Source organism: Prinia subflava, chromosome 5, assembly GCF_021018805.1.
Source record: "Prinia subflava isolate CZ2003 ecotype Zambia chromosome 5, Cam_Psub_1.2, whole genome shotgun sequence".
NCBI lineage: Eukaryota > Metazoa > Chordata > Aves > Passeriformes > Cisticolidae > Prinia > Prinia subflava.
Window position 1 is genome coordinate 22476821 of NC_086251.1, and position 12447 is coordinate 22489267.

Genomic DNA, 12447 nt, shown 5'->3' on the forward strand with positions numbered 1-12447 from the left:
TTCCCTTTTATCACAATACTTTACAAAATACATGGTATTGCAGACTTCTTCGTTATTTGCAAAATATGATGAAGTGGTTTACCATAACTTGGATGAGAAATAGGAATTGCATCCAAATGGGCAAAATTTCATGTAACTAGAAATAAATACTGAAATACTGTCTACATAGCTGGTTTGATAGACTGGCATGTTGTAAAACTTGGCTTCTCACTGTGCAAATCTACTGCTATAGTAAATTTTTCTTATGTTCCAAATAGTTTGGATGTTTCTGATACGAGAGGAGAATATTTCTTACATTTAACACAGGCCACTTTTTCTAGGACTTTGGAGTATCCACCAATTTGAGGGAAAGATTTTAGTAGGCTTGAGTTCAGATGTGAAGATCAGGTTCATGTTTGTCTCACTGATCTGTTTGTTAACGTAAAGCAAGTTATTTAACCTTCTTCTGCCTTGCATTGCTGCTCTGCAAAATGGGAGAGCGAAAGTGTAATTGTTAAATAGTTTCAGGAAGGTTTCTATCTTGAGTGTAAGAACACAATAAAAGCCACTGAGTGTCTTAGACAATACTCACTGAACAGTATTGGCAGTATTTTTCACCTGGAATTGTTAACAGATAGACCAATCAACTTTTATTAGTATTTAACTGTAGCTGTAGAACATTAATGATGACTCACAAATTTGGTTTAAGGACATTTAAGTAGAGACATTACCTGTAAACAAGATTGGCAATTGTTCTTTATCTGTAGTTTTAGAAAAAGTGTAATGAAACAGGTTTTGAAACTTTATTTCCTAATCCGTCTTGTGCACAATCTGGTTCTGTCTGTGCATGCTGCCAGTCCCATTCAGTCCATTGAAATTCAGAAATATTCTTATAGATATGTGTCTGCAAGACAGTGACTTTTATATAATGTAGGGGATGTATCCACTGGCATAAAGTATTTTAAGAATCATTGTACTGAAGTGGAATGTCTTTCTCCTTCCATAAAGTTCATTCTATTTTTTTTTACTTCCTCAAGGAAAAAGGCGTGACTACCGTAGCCTTGGCTGGCCAAGTCCTGATGAATGCCTGAAACTCCGCAGGGTCGAGCTTACAACTGTAGCCAGCACATGGCTTGCTGTTTCTGCTAAAAACATTGAGTGAGTATCTTGGAGATGAGCCCCAAGTAAGTTACTTACACAAGCAGTACAGGTACATTGTCTTCGGTGTGTGTAAACTGGAGATTTTATGTTAGTAAGAAAGAACCGCCAGGATTTCTAAGAAATTTGAAAATGTCATGTGGAATTTCATCAGTTAGACTTGAAAAGTGCAAGTGCAGATGAAAGAGCCAGTTTCTCTTGCTTCCTAAGCTACTCAAATGAGATTGTGCCAAGTTCTGGGCAGTTTACTTTCACTAGAGAGCTTTCTGTTGTCTGTTCTGTTCTCTTAACTAATTTAACTTGTTTTATGACATTTGTAGCATTACAGAACACATTGATTTTGCCACACAGCTGCAGGAACCAGCCATGGAGCCCCTTTGTAACCCAAACCTCCCAGCCAGTATGCATACTTTGGACCACCTGCAAGGTGTCTCTAGTCGGGCCAGCTTACATTACACTGGAGAAAGTCAACTGAAAGAGGTATGCCAGAGCTGAAGGCCATCACACAAAAATGGCCATACCATAGCAGATTCAAGGAGCATTTAGCTCAGTGCCTTGTCTCCAGAGGTGACTTTCAGGGAGTGAATGCCTGGATAACACTTTAAGAACAGTGCAGCATGAAATTTTACCAGAATGTTTTCCCAGCCATCTACAGTCTGGCCTGAGGGAAATCCTAAAACGCCATTAGTGTCTCTGTATTTATAGCTCTTCGTGGATGAATTAGTGAAAGTAAAGTCCAACTCAGCATACCCAGAATTTCTTAGTATTCAGTGCCATGGAGTTACAGCACTGTGTTATACAGATAGTATCAACTCAAGATAGACAGTGATGTCTGAGCTGATGAAAGTTACATTTGTAAAAGGTCAGACAAAAACGCAACCAACAACCAACAACCAACATCTCTTACCAGGTTCCAGCATCTAAGCACTTCTGCTTCCTCTTCCACAGGTCCTACAGAATCTTGGCAAAGACCACTACTCACCACAGTCACTAGAACAAGTTGGTACTCGAATAGCCAAAGCTTTGGAGAAGGTATGTGTAAAGGAGAAAATGAGAAGTCTGGGCTTACTGCTCGTGACTGGCGTAGTGGTCAATCCGGTCTCAAATAGTTTGTCTGAAATCCTGCTCAAGGAATGTATTAGTACTTGGACTAGGGATTTGTGTCTATTTAGCATCTGTAATGCCCTCACAGGTATTTTGTTGAGGTATATCCTGTGCTTATACCATCAAGTGTCTTCTGTATCTCTCTGCTGAAACTTAAGCTTGTCCCAGTGTTTCCAGGCCTGTAGTGAGCAGCATGGCTGATTATTGATTTATTAAACTATTTCAACAGTTGTCAGCCCTCTTCTTTCTTTTTATGCTACATTGACCATGAGCTTATGGAAAGTGGAGTTAAGCCATGTCTCCCCTCTCCAGTAACACTCCTGGCATGCAGCAGTCAGCTCAAAAGGGCTTCCTGTTCTTTCAGCCTGCTGCTTCTACCTGGCACAGTGTTGGCCTGAAGTGTGAGATGTGTTCAGGCAGAGATATATACCATGTGCAAGCCTGCACTTCCTCTTCTCCCCAGAGAAATCCAAGCTTCCAAGCTAAAGGCCACTAAGGACCTCAGCTGTGAGCCCTAGGATGAGAGAATTAGGGACAGAATTTTCACAGGATCCACAAAGCAGACCATGGATGCCAGGGATTGCTGTTCTGTATTTACAACTAGTAGGGACAATATCCCAAACCATTACACGAAAGAGGGCTCAGTGAAAACAGTTTGGTGCCCTGTGCCTGTTAGACGGAAAGCTGTCTGAGGTAATTACTGTGCTTTGAAATTAAAACCAATACAGCTTTGTCCATCCCCTGAAAGTAAAGACATTACTCTTATCTTCATATTACAAGACGTAGTTTCTTTTCACTTTAGATGTATACTAGCTTTTTCTCTTACATGCTAGTTTCCCTTGCAGACACCAAGATTTATCCAAATAAGCTGAATATTTAGTGCAGAGATGAGGAGCAGAATTCTCAGTATTTTCCTTTGTAACACAGGGCATGGGAGTCAGCCAGCTAGAGGCTGGGCTTTGGCAGGCTTCTGGACTGAGCTGCATCCCAGGGCATCCTTTTTCTTTCCAATGACTACAGGGAGCCTACAAGTCCAATCAGCTAATTTAGCTAAGTTTTTTCCTTTGTGTTGGGTAATGTGTGTGCACATATAGATGCTAAGCATCACAGAGCAGGTTAGAAGCTCTTGTGGCTGCTGAAACTGTTGTTGCTGTTGAAAGCTATTTAACTGCTATTCCTTTCCTAAGGAAATTACGTTGCACGTGGACTTTGTTTCATTTGGCCGTCTCATTTACCTGGCTATTGCATATATGTTGTCAGAAACTTTTTGCAGCTTTGAAATAGTTTCATGCTCTTTTTAAGTGTAACATCCTCTACATCAGTATATCAAATAAATTGGAAGAGTGAAAGGTAAGAATATTATTTACTACCAGTCTTTACATGTCAGGTTTTTGTGTTCTTTTGCCAGAATCAGACTTCGTGGGTCCTCTCTAGCATGGCAGCTCTTTACTGGAGGGTGAAAGGCCAAGGAAAGAAGGCAATCGATTGTTTACGGCAAGCACTGCACTATGCACCCCACCACATGAAGGTGTGTACACGTGTGTGCCCACTACTCACATGAAAGAAGGCTTTGCTTGACACGGCAGAGCTTTCACAGACTGTTGCTGATGCCAACACTGTGTATCAGGTGTCTCTAATGTATCAGGTATTAGCTACCTGAGGTGAAACCAAGATTTTCACTGGTTGTTTAGTATGGACTGTGTATTGAAAATAACTGCAGGAAAGGTTCAGTGGAATTCCCTGCAGTTCAGTGGGTTTGACACCTCTCTGGACATCCCGGACTTGAACTTCCACCCATCAGATAGGACTTTGAGTCCTCATCAGCCTTTATCTGGACAAGTCTTCTAAACTCAGATGTGGGAGTATATTTTCAGGTTATGCTTTTAGAGAGGGGAGTATGTCTTCTGGTTGTGCTTTTAGAGAGGGTGGGAGGTGATTATCTAAAGGAATTCCTTAAAAGCTTGAATCTTAAGCATTTGGGCTGTGAATCTCAGTTGTACGCTAGTCCTTGACTTTGCACAGCAGTTCCTTGCTAAAAAAAAAAAAAAAGGTACAACTTTGGACACCATCTTCTCTTTAGTGTTTCAGTTGGCTGAAGAGCTCTGTAGCCTTCACCTTGCCAGGTGCTGAGCATTGTAATGTCTGCTCTTAAACACCAAGCTCCCCCTTGCAAACTGATAAATGCAGTAGAGGCTCCCTGCTCAACATAGAGTTTTCTTTGGGACCTGAGCAACAAATTGGGCAGCACGGAAAAATGTAAACTCCACTGGAATCTTGGTCTTCAGCCTTTCTCTGAAAATTGGGAGACAAAGTAATTCACGCTTTTAGGATATTATTAGGAGGATTTAGCCATTAACAGCAGAAATACCTCAACTAAGAAATGCACATCCCCACTGCACATCCTTTGTATGTTTCCTATAATTTTATTTCTTTGCATTATGTATTTAAAACAAGATTGGAACCAAGACGTAACACATCCAGCTTTTGCTTATTTTCCTGTCTTTATATGTAGTTGGTTCCTGAGGAAAGGAGTCCTTAGCTATATGATCTGTAAGGGTCAGACTGTGGATTGGAAACTAAAGTTTGGCAAGATTATGGTGGAGTAGTGCTGTTTTCTAGAAGTATAATATAATTGAGATGAGATGCTTGAGATGATATGACACTCCAAATTTGTGCCTTGTTTTTGTCCTCCATATTGAAGCTGCCTCCAGGGAAAACTCTGGATCTTGTCTGTAAAGATAGAGCTGCAACTTGTATTCAGAGTTAGCACTGAATCAAAAGCAATTTTGTCTATTTTGGTTTATCCTCCTCTTTGCTTTTATGCACTTTGGCTACGTTCTCTTGACTTTTCTCATGCAAATAAAAGATAATTAATTTTCCTGTGAACTTCTCTTCATGAGTGATTCTGACTTCCATAATATCTACTTTGCAAACATGAACAACTTGCCCAGAAAAGGCATTCCTTGACATGTGAAGGTCAAGGAATTGAGGATCACATACATCCAGAACTTTTTATTGGATCACATGCATCTGGAACGTTTTATTGTCTTGTTGAAGGCACCTAAGCCTTGGTACTAGGCGGTATTTTGTGCTTTGAAGGTGTGAGGCCCAGCTCCCAGAGAATCTGTTATAGCTGCCATGGCTCTACAATTTTTTTCAGTCAGACAAGGTCACAGTCTGGAAGTCCAGGAAATAAAGAACATACCATCAGTGTCTAGCTGAGAAAATTTTATTTATAGCTGTTACTCAGCATCAGAATAACAATTCTGTGGCAGAGGCAAGACAAAAAAATGATGCATCTGTTGCACTAATGGTTAGACCATGTTTTCACTTCCCTGCTGTCCCCTTTGTTCATATTCCCTTTCCTTTTATGCAAGAGCTGAAGGAGGGTATTGAAACGAAACAGCTTCTCCTGTCTCTATAGAGTGCATCTCATCTTTGGGGAGAAAAATAGTGTAAGAATTTCTAAAAACTAAATGTACGTCCACTTAAGTGAGTTAATTTTTGAGTTGTTTTTTCTGTCCAAGAGTAACATTTGTCACTATTGCGAGTGGATGTGGATGTGAAGGTTTTTTGTTTGAAACTCAGGCCCAAATGCAGTTTTGTATTAAAATAGGTCTGGATCATTACTCTCAACATCAAAAGAAAGGGAAATGGATAGGAACCGGATGAGTGCGGATCGGTGGTGGATTTTTCTGTTTGTCTTGCTGATCCTGAGACAATTGCAATGGAAAGAAACCATTTGTTGCTTGCTCTTCTCCTCCAGGATGTACCACTAATAAGCCTAGCAAACATCTTCCACAACGCCAGACTCTGGAACGATGCCATCATCGTGGCTACCATGGCAGTGGAAATAGCGCCGCACTTTGTGGTTAATCACTTCACACTGGCAAACGTCTACGTAGCAATGGTGAGTGCGCCGCCACCCCGCTGTGGCTGTCTCTGGGACACTATTCACAGCTATAAGTTCTTATTCTCACAAATAATTTTTGAAGGAGCAACGTTCAAGAAATTGGGGTATGGCCATCAAGAAGGAGTATCTTTAGAAAGGCGAAACTTTATTTATTTTACTCCTATTTCAACTTATTTTACTCCTAGTTCTCATTTAGTACTTTAAGGCCAACGTTTGTATAAGTTGTCTTAAGAATGTTGTGTGCAAAGCTTTGTAAAGACAGTGGCAAACAATTGGTAATTTGGGTTTTCCACGCATTTAAATACAGGATATTTTTATAATACTGCAAAATTAATGATGAGTTTGGTCTCTATTGGAAGAGCTAAGCTTGGAATAATAAGTAAAACCCAACTCGCAGTTGTGGTGAACAAACACAAGGGAAGTTCATTTTCAGTATCTGGATTATCTATTATTGTTATTATAGATACTAATAATATAGTATATATATATATTATTAGTATATCTGTTATATCTAATATGTCTGGATATATATTATTTATTAATATAATAATATTAAGCATTATTATTAATGACCAACATAATTTGCAGATTGAACTCAAATTTCTTCATACTGTCTACATATACTATTAAAATATACTTTTTTAAAAAGTGAAGATTTACAACTCACCTTGATTTAGTCTTTATGATATGAAATACATGTTATCTCTACTGCATAACTAAAGTTACTGAGAAAAGGAACTTCAGAGAAAAAAAAAAAGTAATGAAACTGACTGAAAACCCCAGAATGTTTTGGGTCCTTTCTCCTCTCATTTTTTCTCTAATGTACTATTGAATGTTGGCATGCTTTCCTAGTTAATAAAAAAGCAGGGTGGCATAGGTAATGAGATTTCAGCTATACAAAAATAGATGCTATTTCCACATGAATGCTTCTAGCTACCAGCCTGGAGTCCAGCTTATCAATTGAAATTGTCTAGCTATTGTATGCTCTTTAAGTTTTGGGGGGGTTCGTTCAGTTTTTATTCTTTTTATTGAGTAATCTTTTAAAAATAATTTCAGGTTGTTTCTAAAAATGTTAGCTTTTCAGAAAAGTTGATGGTTTTGCATTGTCCGTGATTTTAAAGCTTTGATCTACTCAAATTCTGACTGAAATCTGTTTTTAAAAGTTACTTTCACAGCAAGAATACAAAGGTGTACTATTAAAAAGAAAAGGCAAGAACATTGGTCAATAATTCTCAGCAATAACTCGACTCCTTTCCATGGATTATGCAGAATTGAGTCATTAGCCCAAGAAACTATCAGTTATTTGTAAGAGAAGGAAAAAATCCTAAATCACAAGGATTTGTTCAGTTACTTTCGTGCGTATCATGCTGCACGACTGGTTGGGATGGGAAAGGCATAGAAATTGTGTTCACTGTTCTTAGAATGTGACTCTTTGCACTCTGGTTTCTCTCTTCACAGGAGGAGTTTGAAAAGGCCATGAAATGGTATGAGTCAACACTAAAGCTTCAGCCGGAGTTTGCCCCAGCGAAGAATCGAATCCGCACCATTCAGTGTCATTTACTTCTGAAAAAAGAGCGACGGTCTCCTTAGAGATCACATCTTTCTCTTTTTTAAAAATGTCATTATTCTCTACTCTGCTCTTAAGTGTGCTAAGATAAATTGAAGAATCAGAATTTTTAACAAGACTGTTAAAAAGAGATGGGATTTGGATCAAGGGTTCTTTTATTATTTTTTTGTCAAATAGAGGAGCATCTTTGGAAAATATATTTCACAGACCATAATTTTAAAACATCCGTGTAAATATTAAACCAAGAAACTTCCATGAGTCCATGACCACCTGTAACAGGACCTAGGCACTGTTAGTTTTTCCATAATGCTCAGATTGGCATCAGCATCCAAAATAACTTGCTTCATGTCTTATAATCTAAGCCACTGGAAACGCAAAGCACACAATGTACCAAATAGTAAGAAGAGATAATCAGCAATTCATCCATGTGAAACTCATGCTTTGTCCAGTCTTGTTCACTCCATACCATATTACCTGCTTTTTTGGAAGGAGAGGAACAGACTTCTAAATATTTATTAAAAAAACATGAGAAACATGAAGCATTTTTGGAATTGTTTGTTTCTGTTGGGGAATGAGGAGGAGGGAACAGCAGGACCCTAAAGTCAAAGTAGTTTTTAATCATCCTTGCAGAAAAAAAAAAAGTTGGTAAAAATCCCAATAAGATGTTTTATATTTATCTGTATATTCATAGCCCTCTGCCTCCCTGAGTGGTTGATTTACTAATTCTTTGTTCACTGTATTTCTAGCCGTTTCGGAATAAGGTGCAAGTTTATGCTCACCCTGAGCCATACTTTCAGCTGCCAAGGAGGAGGAGGGACATGGTGTCAAGGTACCAACAGCAAAAATTCAGGTGGAAGATTTCCAAATCAGTTCTGTCTTTGGTTGGTGGAGGACATGATTCTCCAGAATCAAAAAGGGCACATATTTGAAATAAAATAAATTGTTTATGAACAACTCACAGCTTCTCCTGTACTGTGTGTGTCATGCGCCACTTGCAAGAGTCCAGGTTAGCCTGAAGGAGCTGCAGCCTTTCCTTGGGAGCAGGCTGAGCTGGGAGCCAGGAAAGCCTTTGACATTCCTGATCAGCCAATGATTTCATGCACACCCTTGGAAAGTTCCTTGCATCTCGGTGTTTGACTGTGTGGCAGAAGGGAATAAGGAAAAGTTAACTAACTCAGCTGTCACATAACCCACTCTGCAGCTTCTAGTGTTAAACGTGCTTCTTAGTGATTCTTTTTAAAGAACTAACAATGCTTATGAGCTTACTGGGTGTTTTTTCTCCCCCAGTATTTTTCCTTTCTTGTTGATGCAAATTAAGAATAAGTTATGGCAGTGGTAGAAACTATGACATCAGTGTAATTTTTATAGTACTGGAACTTACTACTTCATAAAAGGATCCCTGAATATTCTTATGTATGACTGAAGATAAGCAATTCTAATGCAAATTCTACCTCTGTTTTATTGCAAGTAATTTCCATTTATCTAGGAAACCTGACAGAGGTATGAGCAAGTGCTACTGTTGGGTAGATTTTTATTAAAAATGGGTGAACCTGTTAAATTTTTGTCAACAGAGTCAATAGCATGTCAAATTTTATTCTCTTCCCAAGGCTACTGGAAGGCTGAATGTTGCTGGCTGGAGACAGAAATAGCTGTAGCTCTATATAAACTCCAAGAGGAAGATCACTTCGTGAAAGGTCTAATACCACCACTAGGATCATGGACAGGATAATAAATTACAGAGACTTCTGACATAGGAGCTGTGGGAGAGGAAAACAGCAAGGCAGGTGCAAGTAAATGGAAAGAATTTCCTTTTGATCTAGAAAAAAGAGCAAAGGCTTTTCCTGGAATTAACATGCAGAGTGGCTCCTTTTATTCAGTTTTAACTGGTCTGCTTCACTTTTAGAGTGCTTGATAAATAGTTGGGAGTCAAATAGATTTGGTAAATCTTGCATTTCTTGTACTAGTTTTAAAATGTAGTATGCAGGAACTTAACTTGGTACAGAGCATGTACCTTACATCTTGCTTTGCTGATGTATCACAGGGTTAAATGAAGTGGTTGCCTTGTGCTGAGCTCTTTTCTATTGCATCTGTCTCCCTGCTGATGGGAGATGCTGAGATTTAAGTGAAGGGTGAAACTGGTCCTTAAGAACCTAAAGCACCAATATGGGGAACACAGGTGGTCATCCATGGCTTTGACACAAGATGGAATTAAAATAGACGTTTTCTGGATCAGCAAGGATTATGCTCATAGACAATATTGGTGGGCACTTGGAACTGGTCATTAATACTCACACCAGCTTACATCTTGCTTACTGCAGTGTTTACTAATTTTTTTCTTTAAGAAATGCAGCAAGATGCACTGTACACAGACATCAAGCAAAATGTAGGAAGACTAAGTTTGTGTGTGGCCATACTGCAAATTGGCACCAAGGAGGCAGCAGGGCATTGCTGTTCTTGCTATCTGCATTTTCAGAGAATTTGCCCATTAGAAATGGTTCTTGAAAACTGCAGTAGTCTGACGATGGGATTTTTCTTCTGAATCTTGGGTAAGTTCTTAAATGAGTACTGCCTTAGTCCCATAAAATTTGTACATACAGATTTTCATTTGCTACATGGCTACTGTATGCTCTCTCTGCCATGTAACCAATTTTAAAATAGTCTATGCTTCCCTCTTAAACTGTATTTTCTGAAATTCAGGTAATTCCTGGATGTATACTGCACAAGCAAGTACATCCAACTGAAGCAGGGAAATAAAAAGATCTGCTTGAGAGCATAAACTTGACCTAATGCTGGCAACAGTGTGTGTCTTAAAGGTTTCACCCACTGGTGAATCTGCTGGGGAATGCTGGCTTCTGTCCTTGGAGAAGGCTAATGCAACACTCATCTCCATGCCTTCGACCCTCCTGTGTAAATTCCAAGTGTGTTTCAGTGGTTTGTGTTCAAATGTTAGTCAATTAAAATTAATTATGCTGATCCTATGAACAGAAAACAAGTTGGCAACATGGTGAAATGGAGGCCACTGAATTTTTAAGAGCAAAGGTGTGATTCTCTGCAGGGTAAGTTACCTATTTAGAGAGTACATGCATCCCCTTCCATGTAAGTTATTTCAAAATAAACTAAGGTGGTTGTCTAGCTCTTTCATAAATGGAAAAGATTATTATCTTGAGAGGGTGATCTACCCTCCCTATTGTAGAGCATGACAAATTGCCTGTTCAAACTGCCTGTTCCTTTCCATTGACTGTTGAGATACCTTTGATGAACTGAACTTCAATATGACTTCTAATAGTGAGTCTTGGTAACTCTTCACATTGACTGGCTCTGCTTAACGTACCACCGAAGTAGTCTGATTTAGGGATCACATAACCATAGGTAAATGGAAAAATCCTCTCTTCTCCAAAATAAGGAGGGTTTCTCAGTTGTTTTCAGAGAATATCCAGAAATGAAGTAAAAATGGGAAAAAAAGTCTCCATTGTTCGCAGACAGCATACTAAAAATCCTCAGCATCCTCACAGATAGCCTCTAAAGCTCCTGACATTCAGGGCTTTTTGAGGGAAAATGGTACAGGAAAAGGATCAGACACTTCTATCCATAAAGTGGCTGGATTTGATTCACTGTTGATGCCTTAGTTGTACCGGTCAGGACTTCACTGATGCCATACAAAAAAAAAGGAAACACTGAAATAAAATATTGGCATCCAGTGTAACCATAGGATCATATTCAAACAAGAGGTTTTAAAATGCAGTGGAGACTAAGATCACCTGTGGATGCCTTGCATCACCTATAATAGAAACTGGCCATCAGAAAAGTTTTCTGATGCAGCTCACAACCTTCTTTTCCCATTCTATAACCCTCTCTCTTTCCCTCTCACAGGAAAAAGATTAAAAACAAACAACAAACCCACAAGCTGTGCCTAAGAATGGTATGGTATGGTGTAGCTGAAGATGCTAATTAGTTCTGTTGCTGTGTTGTGATGCTTCTGTGATGCTACAATTTGCAGTAGCTGCCATTAACTTTTCTGGGTACCAGCTTAGGAACCCCTCGATTTGGATCCGGGTCAGTAATGTTCCTACCCTTGTTGCTGTCCTCTCATATGACTTCAGGCAACACGTTTCCCCTCCTTGCTGTACCTCTCCCTCCCACACATTGTCTGATGTCTTTTTAGAACATATGGGGGAGTGGTTGGAACTGAAATCATTGCTGTTTATTTGTGTGAGAAACAGCAGTTGTAATGTCAAAGATTACAAACAGTAGCAACCCAAATTAAAAACAACCTGTGAAACAGGGAATAGGCCGAATTCAATAGTCTGTATCAGCACTGAAAGAGTGAAAATGCTTTAGAAGGAATTGCCTGGGAATTCAGAAAAACACAAGCTTCTCTTCTCCAGAGCTATTGGATGTTGTGTGATAGGTTCAGGTGATCTTCCCATCTCAAGGATTACTCAGATGTGTCCTTCTGGAGTGCTGCAGGTTGTCTTGATTCTTAGAGGACCAGCTGGCCATGTTTAAGTCAATGAGACTCTCTTAAAAGATACATTCCCCAAGAGAAGGCTTTGTCACTTGTGGGATTTGTTTTGTTGAGTTTATTTTTACTCCTGATTTGCTGAGTGTACTCAAGTGTGTCAGTATTTATTCAAACAAAACAATTTGGGTCTGTGAACACTGAGGCTTATGAAACTTTCCTATCAATTTGTGGTTGTCTTGCTGAAATCCAACGGCTGGTCATCTG

At 39.2% G+C, this 12447-nt stretch overlaps 1 protein-coding gene across 1 annotated transcript in view; it reads left to right on the plus strand.

The window, feature by feature from the left end:
• The window catches only part of TTC17 (tetratricopeptide repeat domain 17), a 55687-nt gene extending 47008 nt beyond the window's left edge, over nt 1–8679 (plus strand). The window contains exons 20-25 of the mRNA XM_063398343.1: nt 1017–1137; nt 1458–1617; nt 2086–2169; nt 3650–3769; nt 6008–6151; nt 7613–8679. Coding sequence (XP_063254413.1) covers nt 1017–1137; nt 1458–1617; nt 2086–2169; nt 3650–3769; nt 6008–6151; nt 7613–7744 — 761 coding nt within the window. The 3' untranslated portion in view covers nt 7745–8679. The remainder of the gene's footprint in view (nt 1–1016; nt 1138–1457; nt 1618–2085; nt 2170–3649; nt 3770–6007; nt 6152–7612) is intronic.
• Nucleotides 8680–12447: the final 3768 nt, after the last annotated feature.